General features: G+C 45.2%; 1 protein-coding gene across 2 annotated transcripts in view; it reads left to right on the forward strand.

Annotated features, from left to right (window-relative positions):
- The window catches only part of WDR17 (WD repeat domain 17), an 811,699-nt gene that overhangs the window by 45,745 nt on the left and 746,891 nt on the right, over window positions 1-19,063 (forward strand). For both annotated transcript variants that reach the window (XM_069244628.1, XM_069244620.1), the window contains exon 2: window positions 102-230. In XM_069244628.1, coding sequence (XP_069100729.1) covers window positions 102-230 — 129 coding nt within the window. The remainder of the gene's footprint in view (window positions 1-101; window positions 231-19,063) is intronic.

Below are 19,063 nucleotides of genomic sequence, written 5' to 3' on the forward strand. Positions count from 1 at the left end.
TTATATCAAAGGAAGCATCTGTTTGGGATGAGGTTTCTTGTGAACCTTTTGTCACAGTAATACATTGTATAGTCTAATTTCTTGAACCTTTTTTGTTTCAGGCTAAAATGTCCCAGGTCAAGCAAGTAGGGCTGTTGGCTGCTGGATGTCAGCCGTGGAACAAAGATGTGTGTGCTGCTAGTGGAGACAGATTTGCCTACTGTGCTACACTTGCTATATATGTATATCAGGTAAGACTAGATCTGTGGATACATCCCTGTTCTAGTACAATGCCCAGTCCAATGTTCTTGCAGTGCAGAAAAGGTTTCTTCAAATCATTTTAAATTTAACACGTGTCTGGTATAATGAAACTCCTGGATCGCTCTTAGGTGAGATGCTCTGCTATGCAGATTTTGTAGGGAAAGAGGTGAAATTTATAAGGAACAATCTGCTTGTATGTTCCAAGATGAGTGAACCTCATGTTCTACTGTTGAATCCCCTGTGGACCAATAGAGGTTTGTGTATGAAGGACGTTTATGCAGATGACTCATGACAGTAGTAAATATTGCCCTAAAACAAACAATCTCCTTTAAGAATTTGAAAACAGGGTGTCAGAAATTGGGTTATTAAAATGGAAGGGTGGTTTCCATACCAGCTTAATAAACATTTTGGTTTGGCTAAAACAGTTCTTAGTGAATCTCTGCTCAATCCCTGGTAGCTATGATACAATCTGCAGGCAATTACCCAGAGAAATGCTTTAAAAATTCAAGCAGTACCAACAATTTTAAGGTGATAAAAAAGCAACACAATAAAATTCCTTAACCAGTTTATAAAATCGAGATAAAAGACACAACCATTAAAATCAGATAAGGAGAACCAGAGATATTAAGTGTATAGAAAAAGTAAAGCTTTAATATAATATCAGTTTGTGGTTGGCTACACCAATTGGGTAATGCAGGTCACTGTTTTCTTTCCTTAGAATTTAGTCTTCTTTTGGGAGCTCAAAGTTTTTCAGCAGGCAACTTTCAAGGTTAAAGTCGACAAGGGACTGACAGAGTTGGATAGGTAGTCGCCAGCCTCATGCTGAAGTCACTGTTTTTGGCATTGAAAAGCCTAGGGCAGGACAAAAGTTCAGAACAGCTCAGCATTCTGTAGCTGCCAAGGTCAGTTCACTGCAATGGTATATGTGCCATCTTGTATCGATACAAGATTTTACCTTCCTTCTGAGTTATGTTTTTGTTTTTCTCAAAATCCACCAGCAGGACAGGACTGGAATTTGTAGTCAGGCAGGGGTTTGAAGATTGTAATACCTTTATGGCAATGTTATGCTGAATCAGTTTTTAGCACAGAAAAAAGCTTAGTGCAGAACCAATCTGCTTTTCCTGCATACTGAAGGTGCGTCTTCCAGAGGAAAACCTCAGCAACTTGTCACAAAGGAAATAAGTAGCAGGTCCCCGTTTTCTCCCACTGCTAGGAATGTTCCCCATGGTCACTCCTGCAACCCTCAGGTCATCAGGCAGGCTTCTAGACGCAAGGTTAAATGAACAGCTACAATGTCATTGAGAATTCCACTCCTCCTGCTGTCTCCCTGTTGATTAATAGGACTCACACACAACACTTCATTGAGAATGAGAAGAAGAGTGACATAGGTGCCATTGTCTGCTTCTTTGGACCAACAAGGAGGTCGGTATGCTCAGCAGAAATGTGAATTTTGATTACAGATTTGATACATTTAGCCTTTGAGTAAATACAGAGACCTAATCAAACCAAAAATTTAACATTGAACATTGAGAGAATTGACGTATATTTAGTACATGTGTGGAATCCCAGGATGCCAGGAAAGCCAGCATTCCCAAAGTGAAGTAGGAGCAAGAACCCTGCCTAACCCTGATAACATAAAGGAATCAGGAAAAGTGACAAACAAGAAAGGTGAGGGGGATCATAATATAGTTCGGAACTCACTGAACTGGAAAGCCACGCAACACAGCGGAAAGTTGCCAGGAAGCTTCTGCAAACTGGCCTCATGCCTATATTTTGCCACTGCCTAAATTGCCCTGAAATTGGTTGGCCCAATCCAGAAGTGAATATGTCAAGGGGTTAGCATTCTAGTTCTTGAACTTAACTTTCTTAGGCTTGTGTTCCCCTGCTTCCAAACCTCTTACAGTCCCCTTTCTGCCAGCCTTTCCATGGCAGTTCAGCTGCCATGGAAAGGCTGGGGGAAAGGCTGTGCTGGGTGCAACAGAGGGAGCTCCTGCACTGCCCACAACCAGTGCAGACTGTACGCATTCCAAGGGTGCTGTAGTGGTATGGTATTGGCCTTGGCTCCCTTCAGGGAGCCGAAGCTAATACCGTAGCACTGTTCCCGCTGAGCTGACCGGCAGGAACATTGTAATACAATTTTCCAGCCATTCAGCCCGGCAGGAACATCGTAATACGACTGAGGAGGAGGCTGTTGGTATGACAGCTGCTTCCACACCTGCAGCTTTGGCGGTCAGGTAAATCTGACCGCCAAAGTCGTAATGAGGCCCTAAGTCTTATCCCCATTGAACTTCAGGGAATTAGTGTTAAGCTACTGGATAATATCCTTCATGCATTCATGAAAGGTGGAGAGCTGCTGCTTGCCTGCCAGTGACAAAATATGTTGGGTGGCGTCGGCATAATTAATTAAATTCACTTCATGAGATTTAATGAGTGTGATCAAGGGGACCATATAGATATAAAACAGGATCTGGATGATTGATGAACCTAGTGGCACACCCTGTTTGATAGCCCTGAACTCAGAGCAAAATGGGGGTAGGGCAATTGCCTGACTTCTATCTGATAAGTGTGAGCGGAACCAATCCAGTCCATCACGGTCGCCACCAGCCAGGTCAGAGGTGTTGTATGACAGACCATATGGAATGTGCTCATCCGTCCATCACTATAAGTAGCGCACATGTGGTCCCATGGCCAGGCCGAAAACCAAATTGCCCTTCTCCAGTAAGTTATTGGTTTCCAGATATTGAGACAATGTCATGTTCACAAAGTGTTCTAGGAGTTTGACTAGGTGTGGCAACAGGGATATTGGTCTGTAATTGCTCAATTTGGTCGAATCAGTGAAAATAGTGGATGTTGGTGTGTCTGCAACTGGATGGTGTTTCTGTGAGTGCCTGTGGGATGAAGCGTGGTGCTTATGTTTGCGTGTGACACTTTTGGCTGTTGTCTTGTGTGCATGCTTGTCTGCCTGTGTGCGCGGGATGGGTTGGAGTTGAGAAGAATATGACTGGGCATTGGAAGTTAGAGAGGGGAGGGTAGAAGCAGGGACAATGGATGCCATCAGAGAGGAGGCCAGAGCCTGGATCAATCTCTGTTGGGCCGCCAATCCATAGTGAATTCCCTCCAGGAATGCATTAGATTGTTGCATCTGGGCTGTCAGCCCCTGGATGGCCTTCACAATGGTTGACTGCCCTACAGAGATGGATCTAAGGAGGTCAATAGCCTCCTCACTCAGGGCAGCAGGGCTAACTGGGGCAGGGTCTGAGGTGTCTGGGGCGAAGGAGATGCTTACCCTCCTCGGTGAGTGGGCACAAGCAACTCAATGAGGGGCTGCTGGGAGGGTGGTGCTAGTACGGGGTGTTGGAAGTGTCCGCCACCACCAGCGAGCTTCCCTCAGAGGAGGTATCTGTGTCAGAACTGTCCCCTCCAGTCTCCGCTGTGGTACTCCCCTCGCCTTCCATCCCACTGGTGCCCTCAGCATCGGCGGACTCTGCCTCCTGGGTCCTGTGGGATGCAGCTCCCTCCGTCGCCGGTGCCTCTGCTCCTCTGCCAGATGATGGTAATGCACATATGGACAGGATGACAGCACAAAGGGGGGGGGGGAGACAAAGGATACACTTGGTCAGTGGCTGCACCAACACCACTGTTGGCGTACACAGCACCCTCCCACACAGGGAACAGACCTTCGCAATATGCCATAGCACTACCAGAGAAATATTTAGCAGCCAAGGCATGGAGAGGGGCACACACCGCCAAATGCAGCACACCTGGGACCCACCCAGCCCTGAACAGTTGTGGATGCCTACGAGCGGGTAACAAGATTTTCCTTATGAACCCTAGCTACCAGGGGACCTACGCTGCAATGGGCTGGCCTAGGGGCACCCACTGACACACATCCGCCACCCGGATACCACCCTACCATGCGTAAGTTGTAATGATGGGCACTGTACTCACCCCCTTGTGGCTGTTGTGATGCCCTCAAGTGCCCATACAGCAGGATAGGCCACCTCTAGTATGCGGGCCATCAGGGGGGTCAGGGTTCGACGAGCACCCCTTCCTCGTTGGGAGGCCATCCCCAGCTGGGCCTCTGCCGTCTTCCGTGCCCAGTGCCTCAGGTCCTCCCACTGTTTGCAACAGTGGGCGCTCCGCCTGCCATAGACCCCCAGGGTCCACACCTCCTTGGTGATGGCACACCATGTACCCTTCTTTTGATGGGCGCTGACCTGCAGAGGCAATACACACAGGAAAATTGAATTTCATAAACAGTCGTGCTTGTCGTGCTTGTTACACATATTCCATCACCATTGGCACACACTGCCCAGTACACAACCTATATGCTGCCCAGAGGACATCCACCCACCCCCCTTACACGAGTCCTTCACACACACCACTCCTTGCATTCATGCCACATGCTTCGTGCCCACAGTGTACTCACCTGTTGGTCTGGAGGCCGATACAGCAGTCCGTACTGGGGTAGGACCCCATCTACCAATCTCTCCAACTCCTCAGAAGTGAAGGCTAAGGCCCTTTCCCCGGTCACACAGGCAATGGTAGTTTTCAGACACACGTCACAGCAACACATGCAGTGTAGGTCATCTCCTGTGGAAGATCAGGTAACAAGTGAGGAATCAGATAGAAAATAGTGGTCACATCCATGGCAGTGCATACCGTCACCACCGGCGTAGATCACCATTGGCCACTGTAACCCATAGGGCCCAATGATAACCAATGAAGAGTTGCACAGCGGTTCCAGACCACCTCCCGCAACTGCGCCCAACATCAGCGGAATTACCTCACCTCCACCTGTCCCTCCACACAGGACAGGTGGAGGCCATTTCAGGGGGTGGGGGACAGGCCTTGGAAAATTGCTGCATCACTGGTGAAATTAGGACATACTGGACAAATCATACTGACCCATTACAAGTTGTTAACAACATGCAAAGTTCTGTTGTTGCTCCATTGTTAAGTTGTGACCGGCTCCTCACTCTTTTGCCCCATAGATTCCTACTGCAGCAGATGAATAGGAGATGGAGACATACCCCTGTGTACAGACCCCTGGTGGTCTTGGCAACACAGGAGGCCAGCACATTATCCTCACCTATAGACTTGACAGGGCCACAATCACAGAGCTGTGTGCCCAATTGGAGCCTGACCTGATATCTGCTCACCCCACTGGGACCCCCCCTCTTGTGCAAGTTCTATTAGTGCTCCATTTCCTGGCAACTGGTTCTTTCCAAGTGACAGTGGGCTTGGCAGCAGGAATGTCACAGCCAATGTTCTCAATAGTGCTGATAAGAGTGTTGCCTGCCCTGATTAAACACATGTGCAGCTACATTGTTTTCCCCCAGGTTGAAGATTTGGCCACAGTGAAGACTGAGTTCTATGCAATGGGACATATCCCCAATATAATTGGGGCGATTGATAGAACACATATTGCATTTGTCCCCCCCGCCAGAATGAACAGGTGTTCAGAAATCGAAAGAGTTTCCACTCTATGAATGTACAGGTGGTGTGCTTGGCGGACCAGTACATCTCACACGTCAATGCTAAGTATCCTGGGCCGGTGCATGATGCCTTTGTCCTGAGGACTAGCAGCATCCCAAATGTGATGGGCCAACTACAGAGGCACAGGGTGTGGCTAATAGGTGACCCTGGTTCCCACCCAGTAGATGTTGGTGTATGGGTATGGTGTGGGCCATGTGGGATAGTGTGTGGCTAAATGTTGTCCCTCAATATTTCAGGTGACTCTGGTTACCCCAACCTCTCATGGCTTCTGACACCTGTGAGGAATGCCAGGACAAGGGCAGAAGAACATTATAATGAGGCCCATGGGGAAACCAGAAGGATAATTGAAAGGACCTTTGGCCTCCTGAAGGCCAGGTTCCGGTGCCTCCATTTGACAGGTGGATCCCTGTGCTATTTACACAAGAAGGTCTGTCAGATAGTGGTGGAATGCTGCATGTTGCATAACCTGGCCCTCAGACACCATGTCCCATTCCTGCAGGAGGAGGAGACTGGAGATGCCCATGTGCCAGCATTGGACCCTGTGAACAGTGAGGATGAGGATGAGGACAACAGAACATCAGTGATCAAACAGTACATCCAATGACACACAGGTAGGACAGTGTTACTTAACATTTCAATGACATTTGTTTGAATTTCTGTGGCACTGGCATGCTGATATTTCCCACCTCTATGCCCACTTACTGTTCCCGCTGGCAATTCATTTTGCAGATGTTGGTGACCTCTCATATACTCCTGGTATGATCACTGCAGCCAGCTACAGGTCATTAATCTATGCTCATTTTCTGTACGGTTGAATTGCAATGTTTGTGCTTGTTTCAATGAATACATAATTGATATACATGACATACCCCAAACTTCTTTTTTTTTCAAAGGTGTTTATTGAAGTGTTAAAATATAGAGGGGCAACTGCAATGGGATGGGGTGATGATGGAGAAAAGTACAGGGTATTGTTCCAATCTGTTTGTAGTACAGGTGCATTGTCCAAGGGGACATAGGAAGGGGCGCAATGGCAGTTCAAGGTAGACAGGGTGACTAAGTGGGACACAAGGGTGACAACCAGGAGAGTCTCATTTCCTGGCGGGCGTCCTGGCAAGTATCTCTGGCTTCTGTCTGGATTGCAAGGAAAAGTTTGCGGGGTGGTTCTCCTTTTGCAGGGGGAGGGGTGCTGGTGGCCTGTGAATCCTGTGGCGTGGCCTCCTGTCCACTAGCGGAGGTGGAAGGCTGTTCAGATGTCTGGCTAGTGGCAGGGGCCAGCTGTTGTGTGACTGCCTCCCTCATAATATTGGCCATGTCTGCCAGCACCCCTGCTATGGAGATCATGGTGTTGTTGATGGCCTGCAAGTCCTCCCTATCCCCTAGTACTGTCCAACCTTCAGCTGCCTGTTCTCCTGCACATTGTTCAGGATCTGGCCCATCGTGTCCTGGAAATGTTGATAGGCTCCCAGGATCTCTGCAAGTGCCTCCTGGAGAGTCGGTTCCCTGGGCCTGTCCTCCCCCTGGCTCACAGCACTCCTCCCAGTTTCCCTGTTGGCCTGTGCCTCTGTCCCCTGAACCGTGTACCCACTGCCACTAACCCCAGGTCCCTGATTGTCTTGGGTATGACGTGTGGCATGGGATCCCTGTAGAGGTAGACACACTGCTGATTGATGTGTCCTGGGGACAGAGGTGTGGGTATGCTGGGTGGGTAGTGTGGTGTTGTGTCCTGATAGGGGAGGCTCTGTGGTGGTGTGTGACTGGGCCTGGGTAACCGGCTGTGCAGAGGTCCCTGATGGGCCAGGTATGTCATCCAGATCCTGAAGACCAGAGTTGCTGTCATCACTTTGGGCCTCTTCTGTTGGGGGACTGGAGATTGCTGGCACCTCCTCTCCGCTGACATTGGCTGAGGTACCTGTGGGGGTGTAAATGATGTGTTATGGTTTCTGCGTCTGACATATTGTGCATCCGCGGCTTCCCCTCTTTGGTTATATTTGCCCTAGCAGCTTTTACTTGTGTACGTTGGTGTATGGTGGGATGATTAGTTCTCTATGGTGTGCATGCTTTAGTGATGACTGTCCATGCAGGGTTGTGAGCGGTGTCCATGCATTGGTAGAGCATGTAGGACTTGGCATTGGGATGAGTGAGATGTGATGGTGGGGTGAGGGTGGGGGCATGTGATGGCATGCAAGTAGAGGGGTGATAGTAGTAGAGAGCTGACTTACCAGAGTCCAGTCCTCCTCCTAATCCATCCAGGCCTCGGGATGCAGGATTGCCAAGACTTGCACCTCCCATGCTGTTAGTTGTGGGGGAGGAGGTGGGGGTCTACCGTCAGTCCTCTGTAAAGCGAGCTGGTGTCTTGCTGCAAGGGAACGTACCTTCCCCCGTAGGTCGTTCCACCTCTTCCTGATGTCATCCCTAGTTCTTGGGTGCTGTCCCACGGCATTGACCCTGTCCATGACTCTCCACCATAGCTCCATCTTCCTAGCTATCAACATCTGCTGCACCTGTGCTTCAAATAGATGTGGCTCTACCCTGATGATTTCCTCCACCATGACCCTTAGCTCCTCCTCTGTGAAACAGGGCTGTCTTTATGGTGCCATGGTTGTTGTGTGAGGTGTGTAGGTGAGGTTGTGTTGGCTAATGTGTTGGGGTGTGTGATGTGGGGTGCGTAAGTGGTGTATAGGTGTGTATACTGTGTAGCTCTGGTTGTGTCTGTGGTCTTGATGTCTTTCTGCTGGCAATGATTTGGAATAGTAAAGGGCTGTGGGTAATGTGGGTGTGTGTTTTATAGTAGTGTGGTTGTGTGGGTGTGGTGTGTGGGTGTCAGGTGTGTGTTGTTTGAATTGTGCAATGTGTTGTTCTTTTGTCTGTGGGTGTCCATTTTGAGTGCGCAGTATGTACGGCCAATGGTTTACCGGTGTTGAATGTCCACTGTGGTGATTTGTGGGTCAAAATGTGGTGGCCATTCTTCTTTTGGCGTAATGGTGCGGGTTTGGGTACCACCAGTTTATCACTGACCTTTGGTGTAGCTGATTTGTGTCTATGGGTGAATACTGTCTGATTGGTGTGTGTGTTATAATATGGTGAACGGATATCCGCCGTGGCGGCGATAAGTTGGCAGCAGTCAGCGTGGCAGTAAGTGGGATTTACCGCCAATGTCATAATGAAGGTCTTTGTCTGTAATCGGGCTAATGTTCGCTCTTATTGTGATGAGTTCTTATTGCATTGCGTCCGTATTCAATTTAGTAGATTTATCCAGGTCATGGACATCAGCTATTGTTTTTTTAATCATTTCCATGGTTGCATTAACTTCCCTTGTTTTTAAATCAGCGAATCTGGTCCTAAGTGGTCAGCTTTAGAGATTTTGTTGAGGCTTTTTCACCCATAACTCTAGATGTGGTCACCAAACAAGTGGGATAGCAGTAAAGAGATTTAGCAACAACTGCCCTTGAATGATTAGATGGTTTTATGACAGTTGTGCTGAAATACACAGCTCCATTTAAAATGGTGAGTATTACAGATACCCTCAATGATGCAAACTAGCCAATAAATTAAGTTAACCCAGTGATCAATATCAAAAAGTAGGAATAGATGAGTCACATTGAGGGTAACATATATAATGGGCAGAGGCTGAAAAAAGAAGTTGTGACCTTGAGCAGATGATGACATGTGGTTTGGTAAGATCACTAGTAACTTCCACCAATGTTTAAGTGTATGGTTCAGCACTCCAACATTAAAACCACAGTTATTACACAAGGATGTAGCCGAGGAGTGCACAGCACCATATAAAGGTCAGGCAAGTTCGGAAAGCTGGTTATTTAAAGCACATGCACAGAGCATATCATGATGCCTACTTCAAGATAAGGAGTTTAAATCCATGTTGAGGCACCATATGCACATCAAAACAGTGGTATACTGTTCATTTCTAAGCTTGTTTGTTTGTTTATAGTAAAACGGGCATGAAAGGCTTGGCGCACCATTTATAGTCAGGCAGCTCAGAAACAAATGATCTGTAGATTGTGGTTGTCTCCGTTTATATGGTATAACGGGATGACAGATCTCACTGTGCAGAGCTGTGGTAAGTTAGATCAGATGTATAGGTATCCAGGGTTGGGCATAGTGCTGTTATTAATGAGATGAAGTTATCAATATTCTCCATTTAGTTTATTCCTGGTTTGAAGTTCTGTTGCAGCCATGTTGTTGAAAAGGCCTCGTCATTGTGCTCATGGAGGAATTGGGCTCAAAATTAAAACTGATGTGAGGTTTAAGGTGTCAGAGTCTTCTGGATGGTTCCGGCATGCACATAGTCCCACTTTTGTACAGCTTGAGGTGGTAGAAAGCATTGTTTTTTCATATAATCAGCCTGTGCCATCAGGATGCTGAATCACGCTGCCATTACCTCGCTGTCCAAGCCACACCCTCTTATGAGTGGCATTTAAGTGTTTCACTTTTACTCATAGATTTGACACATTTTTATCACATCACTCTTCTGACCTTTGTAGCTGAACTTCTATATATTTGCCTAAGTACCTTGTAAATACATGCCTTTTCTGTCTAAGCTTTCATTGACTATAACATGCCCACAACAGTATACAACATATTGATATTTGTAAAATCTGCCTATATTGTGTGAACACACATAATAGCAAAGAATTACCTTTTGCGTTACCTTCCCTGATTCCGCAGGTGAGTGTTTTAGACTGTGTTGACGCAGATATGCTAATTAGAAATGATTAATAAATGCATATATGTTATGATTTATAAGAGTTCATAGAAAAATTAATCGTAGAGAAAACTAATGTGCATGTTTTGGAAAATGTGCCCATGGGGTATGTCAGCCACATATACGAACTTCTACTAAAAGAACTAAAAATGCAGGAAATAATGAAAATGTGTAATAATGATGTAGTAATATGCCATAATGAGATGCATAACCTATGTTTTGTATTATATTGTAGAAGCTAACTTAGCCGAAGCCATGGCCTACTTGCCGGGCCTCATGCAGAAGTAGAATTAATAAATGTACGCTGTAGAAGTTGCTAGTGCCTGTGAACTGACCATGAACTGTGTGGTTAGCTAGACATTTCTGCAATGTACCGACGGACAGGAGATGATGAAGTCAATTTGATACAATTATGTGTGGAGTAGGCTGAATGTACTTTCCCAGGACTTGAACAATAGAGGCACTGACTGAAGAGGAACATGCAACATTTTCGATACCTAGAGAGCCGGATGGTGAGGACATCGTACAGTGGACCAATCCATGAACTGTGAAAGACAAAATACTAGAACTCATAGATAAGTAGAATAAAAAGTATTGGGTAACATCACCTATGGAGGACTGATTGACCAATTAGGAATTAAGGGGATGGACTGAAAAACTCTAATAAAAAGTCACGACAAGGAACTAAAACTTCAGATGCGAGGGGGTAATTGATGACGTCAAGAGATGCGGTTCGAGATTCTGTCATTGGGCTCATGCTATTGAGAGCCTGATGCGTTGCTGATCGATTGGTGACCTGAGGACGAAGACTGACTTGTTGCTGATCAATTTCGTGGATAGGTAGCCATGACAATATGACTGATTAACTTTTTTGCCTTTCTTTCTACTTCGCTGTTTTTATAATAATTCTCTTAGCTCGATTTTTCTAAATTCGTGTTTTCTAAATTGTTTTTGCATGAAGTCCCACATGCTAAATGCTAATCTGGGTTAGGTAAGGGATCTTTCGGGTGACTTGACAGTGACAAATGATTGACAGACTGATTTGCTGAACTCTGCTATTAATGCTGTTATATTCATCCGTGTTGGTTTATGCTGAAGCAATCGCGCATATGTTTTCTCAAGTTCTGATTAGATTATGTTATTGGTGGTCATTAATGAATTAATTCTGAGTTGATTAAATAAAGTTTGATCTAACCTGATGATCTAGTATTGTAACCAATAGGGAAATAAAATTGATAAAACGTATAATTGAGTCGTGGTTATTCATGAAATGTTGATTTATTGTCTCATGCCTAATGATTCTCTAGTGGTTGTTGATCAATTACATTGATAATTGATGTTCATCAATTACTACATAGCTAGGATACTTCATGCGATCCAAAAGGTTAATCAGCCTATACGCGTCCCCTTGTAAGTTTACTTACTAAGGACTAGGCCCGCTTGCAGTTTTTGGCAGCAGCTTGATGGTTAGTTTCCTTGGAGAACTAGTTATGTGGTGACCGATGGATATAGTGGTAGTTTAAGTTAGGGTTAGTTGGCATTTTTATGAGGTTTGAATTTTGTTTTTCTGAAATGGCAATTGTAGCAAGGATGGTGTCCCCTTAAGCCCAGAAATGACTTTCCCAGATCCTGGATCCCGCTAGTAAAGACGGGTATGTTCTCAGCGTTTTTCTAATATTGTGAAAGTGGTAGGACTGCACTTGCAAAGGCTTATGCAAATCGCAGGTGAATTGTGATGTATGTGAGGAAAGTAGGGAGGTTGTGTACTCAAGTTGAGGTTTAGTAGGAGTGTGCGTACTCGGCAGTATGAGAGTAGGGAAGTCGTTGAACTTCAAATGTGTGTGGTGCTTTGTGCTCAAAAATTGCCCACGTGGTTGTTGGTGATGTACGGACCCTGTGTGGTCTAAGACTCCAGAGTATATTGACAAGTGTATTTATTTATTGTATATTGTATATTCAAATGTAAATTATTGTTACTTTTATGACTTGTTGAAAGTCGAATAAAGTCTTTGTTGTTGTTGTTGAGATACGAGTGACAAGTGTAGGAGACACTTGGTTATACGTTATAATCTTTCTGGTTTAGTAGGTTGATCCGGCATGGTCAATGAGTCGGTGTGTGAGTTAAGTGAGTAAGAGAAATTTTTCGACTGAGATTTGGTGAGTCCTAAGTACAGTTGGGGAGCTGACTCCACTGGAAAATTCTCCGGAATTTATTGTGATGGCGGAGTGAGGTGTCGTGCCATGTCTTTGGTTAAAGCAGTGATGCAAATTGACAGAGAAACAGGGAGCTTTAGCGTTTCCAGAGCATGGAGCGTTTCATCTGAGAATTTTGGATCAGTTGTGAATGCCATTATATGAGACAAAGCCACTTCCGAGACCAGCACAGTTTGAGGCTTTAGCAGTTTGGGAACTTGTAGCCAGACAGCAGCAAGAGATGAAGTTCCAGAGGAGAATAAAAAAAGGTAGAAAAGTCCTTAGCAGAAGCAAGGTGGGATTGGGAACAGAAGAAGTGGCAAATGACAACGTTACAGGGTGTTAGATTGTTTCCTGCTATTGCAGAGGAAGATGAGTCAGATGAAAAAGAGGATGATGACAAGAGTGAAAAGGGATCAAGTGATAAGAAGAAGAAAAATACTTATGTAGATTAAGATTACTCAGATGTTGAGGATCCTATTACACAGATATTGAGGGATCGACCTACGCCATATGCAGCGCATGTAGGGGTCCAAGTACGAGTTCTGTTCCGAGTGCTCCAGCACAAGTGACAGGAACAGTGGGACCAGTGCAGATAGATAATGGACAGGTACAAGGGGTAGTGCAGAGTACTCCTAATGCAGTGACTGCTTCGGTAGTCCAGGCACAGATGCACCCACCATTGATACAGAGGATTTATCCAGATGCACCTGTTCTTGAGACAACTTCGAACTTAATGGTACCGACGGAGCAAGTGGTTCCGAGGCCAATGCTAGTTCAGACTGAGCCGACTCCAATGTTGTTGCCACAAGCACAGCCACAGGGTTTGCCGAAGTTCACACCAATGACAGGGACACAGTCAGATGTGACACCAGTAATGAATCAGAATATGGGAGTAATCCTTCTACAAAATGCTTGTGTCAGAGCAGCCCCAGATGCAATTTCACTACCAATTACTGTTGGTCCAGCGGTACCATTGTTTGCGTAAAAGAATACAATTGCAGAAGAACAGGGTGAAATATAACTGAGCCTCTTGAGGAGGGGAGTGAGTGACCATGTGCAAGTGGTATCGTCTATGGGTCAGACCTTTGATGGATGTAGACCGTTAATGGATCTTAGTCCACTTGTTGCGTTTCCAGATGCTGTAACTGGCCAGAGTGCAAGTCAGAGCCTGAAGCTTTTGACACCGAAGACTCCAAGTGCCGTGGTACAACAGGTGCCAATGCCGAATTCGAGTAAAATCTCATTACAGGGATTGACAGCACAACAATTGAATGAGTGGTTAGATAGTTTGAATAATCCTCAAAACACTTCCAAGGGTGAAGAGCAGATAAACCATGTAAGGCTGGCTACAGAAATAACTGAGCTAGTTGAAGGGACGATGGGAGTGAACAGGCTACAATCCTACACAGAAGAAGAGCTGAGGTACTTGTGTCAGAGGATTACAAGGGAAGTGAGCAAGATACATCAGAAATTGGCAGACCTGGCAGATAAACATTACATAGAAATTGAGAAACTAAAGCATTTGAAACAAAGCTACAGGTTAGACTTCGAGGCGAAAGATTTTGAGCGTATGAAGTCAGCAGGAATGAAGGCACACCTTAAGGAATTATTGCTGAGTGCTCAGATTTGGGGAGCATTAGAAAAGTGGGAAGGCAGATGGGCAAAGAAAAAGGATAAGTGAAAACGAAATTCACAAGAAGGGTCTGAGAGTGCTCAGAAAGAAAAGGATCTAGTAAATTTTTTACCGATGAGGTAAATTCCAGGAGGGCAGTTTGTTCATGTTCCCTGGCACAGGAGTGATATTTTGTCATTCACAAATGATTATCCAAAGCTGAGAGAGAAACTGGTTGAGTGGTACCAGCAGACAGATAGATTTGTGAAGTTTTCTAAATGTCCGTGGGAAGACTTGAATACTTTGTTGGAAATAGTAGTTCCAGCTGACTTATGGGTTGAATGTAGAGAGCAGTGGATTGGCCAATGAGTGAACCGGAAAGTGATAAAGTTACAGGTGCACCATCACCTGAAGTGATGAAACATTACTATAAGGTGATTGAGTTCCTGAAGACGAGAATCTCACCTCAAAATATTGACTGGCAGAGGATTGACAGGACTGTACAGAAGACAAAAGAGTCAATACATACCTGTTATGAGAGATTGTTGAAAGCGTTCAAGGAGTACAGTGGTAAAGAAGCAATTGAGCCAAAAGACATGTTGCACTTTGTGTTCGGGTTCATTAAAGAATTGAGACCAGATCTAGGGCGGATGATTAAGAGTCATTTAATTTGTTGGCAAGCGAAGCCGATTGATGAGGTGTTGCAGTATGCTAAATACTGTAGTGATGAGATTGAATTGAAGCAGAAAAAGCTGAAGGAGAAGGTGATGGTGATGCAAATCAAGGCAGCTCAGACAGGAGTGCAGGGAGCCTTAGTGCAACAGATGCTGCAGCAGCAGGGAACTGTCATGTTGCAACCTCAGATGAGAGGTAGGGGTCGTGGAGTCAACATGAATCGTGGTCCGGATTTGAGTACTGTGGTGGTTCAAAATGATGTACAAGGGATGACTGTGTCATCTGTGCGGAAACGTGGGGCACTGGAAGCAGGAGTGTCCGATGATGGTGCAGGATGGTGTTGTTCAGCAAGGTGGTTATGTCAATACATTTCAAACTGTGAATGTCCCTAGAATGAGAGGACTAAATCCGAACGTTCAGCATCAAGTGCAGAATTTTCTACCCATGCAGGAGGTGCAAATGCCGTGTGCACAACTGACACAGTTACAACCAATGCAGCAGCAGGTTCCTATGGTACCTAAACAGCAAATGAAAATACCTCGAACCCCGATGGAACAGCAACAGATGATGCTTACTTCACAGGTCAGAGACAAGACAGAAGTAATGACAGTGCACCAATTCCCATTACATAGTGAGAATGAAATAAACGATGAATGAATGAGTATTAGTTCAGATGAAGAGCCATGTATGCTTGCAGCGTCCTTAGAGGTAGATCAGAGAGGACCTTTTGTGAAGGGAAAAGTGATGGGTCACAGAGTCTCATTCTTAGTGGACACAGGAGCTACACGCTGTACAGTAAGAAGTGCAGAACTTCCGAACTTACCTCTTTCAGGCAGAACAGTTCAAGTTGTGGGAGTAGCAAACAGACAGTGGACAAATCCGATCACAGATCCAGTACAGGTTGAGATTGGCAACTTCCAGGGACTGCATAAGTTTGTAGTTTGTGACTTAAGTCCAGTATCCCTACTGTGGAGGCACTTACTGTGTAAGACTAAATGTTCAGTTAGTTGTTCAACTGCTGGAATAGAGGTTCAGACAAATAGCGATGATGAGGAAGAACAGGCCCCTGAAACTGTAACTGAAAGCGTTAATGAAGAATACCCATTGATTGAATTTTTCCCTATGTTTACTGTGAAAGAATTGCATGCAGACTTGCACGGAACAGTACAGGAACATGTGTGGGACCTGACAGGTAAAGAAGTGGGCTTAATCAAGGGAGTTGAGCCGATTAAGATTACTTTGAAGCTAAATGTAGTGTTTCCGCAGCTTCCACAGTATACCATGGCACAAGACGTTCTGATGAAAGTGGTGCAGATAATTGGAGATTTTCTAAAACAAGGAGTTTTGAAAGAAGTGTTGAGCAGTCCATGTAATTCACCGATAATGAGGCCAAATGGGAAAGTGTGCATTGTGCAGGACGTGCGAAAAGTGAACGGCCGGGTGGTCAAGTGTTGTCCTGTAGTGCCAAACCCAGCAGTGATACTGTTTCACATTCCTTGCGATGCTGAGTGCTTCACAGTGGTTGACTTGTCACAAGCTTTCTTTTCTGTGCCTCTTCATGAGGATAGTCAGTTTCTTTTTAGTTTCAAATTCCTTCACAGAGTCTACAGCTGGTGCAGGCTTCCACAAGGGTATACAGAGTCAACGTCTCTGTTCAATCAGATCTTGAAAAAGAATTTGGAGTCATTGGAACTACCGTACCAATCAACTCTAGTGCAGTACATTGATGACTTGCTAATTGCATCCAAGACAAGGGACGAGTGTAAGTATGAGTCGATTGCCCTGTTAAATCATCTGGGAAAATTCAGACATAATTTTTTATGAGATTGCAGTACTTTTGAAATTGCAGTACTGTCAGAAGTCAGTGAAATACTTTGGACGCCAGATTGAGAAGGGGTCAGGGAGAATCTTCAAAGAAAGGATTACAATGATACTGCAGAGAAGTCCTCCGACTTCACAGGGAGTTGTCAGAATGTTTCTGGGAATGGTAGGCTGTTGTCAACAGTGGATCCCAAATTTTGCTGAGATTGCTAAACCATTGCAGCAGACACACAAAGATGTCACAGACCCCATTATGCTAGATGAAGATCAGATGAAAGCGTTCACTGAGTTGAGAGAGAGTTTGTGCAGCGCTCCAGTGTTGGGCATGCCTGATTACACAAAGCCCTTCACATTGTTTTGTCATGAACGTGATGCTCGTTCTTTGTCAGTTTTGACACAGGTCCATTGAGGTGCTTATCGCCCAGTAGCCTATTTTTCAGCTACCTTGGACCCAGTTGCAGCAGCTTTACCAGGCTGTTTGCAGGCAGTTGCCGCAGTTTGTCAAGTCTTTCTTAATGTGAGGGAGTAGTCATGGGATACCCTTTGACAGTAATGGTTCCTCATTCTGTTGAGATTTCACTGACAAGGACGAAAACACAGTATTTGACTGGTGCAAGATTGACAAGGTATGAGACAAGTATACTAGGCGCTCCAAATGTAACATTAAAAAGATGTACAGTGTTGAACCCGGCAACATTACTTCCAAGTGATACTGTTGAAATTGAAAAGGAGGAAGATATCGAGCATCATTGTCTTGAGGTAACTGATCTGTGTACAAAACCAAGGCCTGATATCAGAGATACTCGATTGGAAGAAAATGACCAAATTGTCTTTGTTGATGGCTCATGTCTCAGAGATGGTACAGGGACATTGAGAGCAGGATATGCTGTAAGCACAATCACAGGTACATTAGAAGCTTCCTGGCTTCGAGGTGTATATTCTGCACAAGTGGCAGAATTGGTAGCTCCTACTAGAGCATGCCATGTTTCTGCAAGACTGAGAGTCACAATCTATACTGACAGCCAATATGGATTTGAAAATGTTCATGATTTTGGTCAATTGTGGTTGCAAAGAGGTTTCCTGACCTCTAATGGTGCACCGGTAAGAAATGGTGACAAGATAAAGGAGTTGTTGTATGCAATACAGTTGCCTGAAGAAATTGCTGTGGTAAAATGCAGAGCACATCAAAAGGCACAGGATAACATCTCACTGGGAAATGGATATGCAGATCAAGTCACAAGAGTTTGCGCATTGAATTGTATATTGTTTAAAGACAAGTGGGAACTGATGTCGGAAGAAGACAGTACATGTACAAGTTATGCATTGAAAGTGATCGATACTCTGGAAGAGTTAAAAACATTGCAGAATAATGTTGACAAAGAAGAGAAACGTCTCTGGGTTAAGTTAAAATGTGTCCAACTTTCCGATTACATTTGGGTTTCTGAGGAGGGTCAGATGGTCCTGCCCAATAGTTTATTGCTTCAAATGGCCCATTACTATCATGGACAGGCACATTTTGGGAGAGATGCCACGGTTAGATTGTTCAAGATTGACTGATTTAACCCTAAGTTCAGGCAGGCAGCAGAGGCAGTATGTCATCGCTGTATAATTTGTCAGCAACTAAGTGTGGGAAAAGGGACAGTGGTGAATTTGAGCCACATTGGAATAGCAGGAGGTCCATTCAGCGGAATGCAATTGGATTTCATTGAGATGCCTGCGTGTGGAGGTCTGAAATATGTGTTGGTGATTGTGTGTGTTTTTAGTCACTTGATTGAAGCATACCCTAAACATCGAACAAAAGTTACATTGTAGCTATCGCCCTGAAGCATCAGGAGTGGTTGAACAGATGAATGGTACCTTAAAATCAAGAATTTGAAAGATGTGTGCAGCTACGAATCTGAAATGGCCAGATGCATTACCTTTGGTGTTGATGTCAATGAGAAACACACCTCACAGGAAAACAGGGCTGTCGCCCCATGAAATCCCCATGGGCAGAGCAGTGAGATTACCAGCAGTTCCAGCCAATGCACTTGTGAATATTACAGATGATATGGTGTTGGACTACTGCAAGGGTCTGGCTGATGTGGTTCGCTCTTTCTCTCAGCAGGTGCAGGCCACCACCCTGCCACCCATCCACGATCCAGTGCAGGACCTGAGAGCCGTTGACTGGGTCATTGTTAGAAAGCATGTTCGCAAGACCTGTTTGGAACTGCGTTGGAGGGGTCCTTACCAGGTGGTGTTAACAACTACGACAGCCGTGAAGTGTGCAGGACTTCCAAACTGGATGCACGCGAGTCATA

Source organism: Pleurodeles waltl, chromosome 1_2 (genome assembly GCF_031143425.1).
Source record: "Pleurodeles waltl isolate 20211129_DDA chromosome 1_2, aPleWal1.hap1.20221129, whole genome shotgun sequence".
In the NCBI taxonomy this organism is placed as follows: Eukaryota; Metazoa; Chordata; class Amphibia; order Caudata; family Salamandridae; genus Pleurodeles; species Pleurodeles waltl.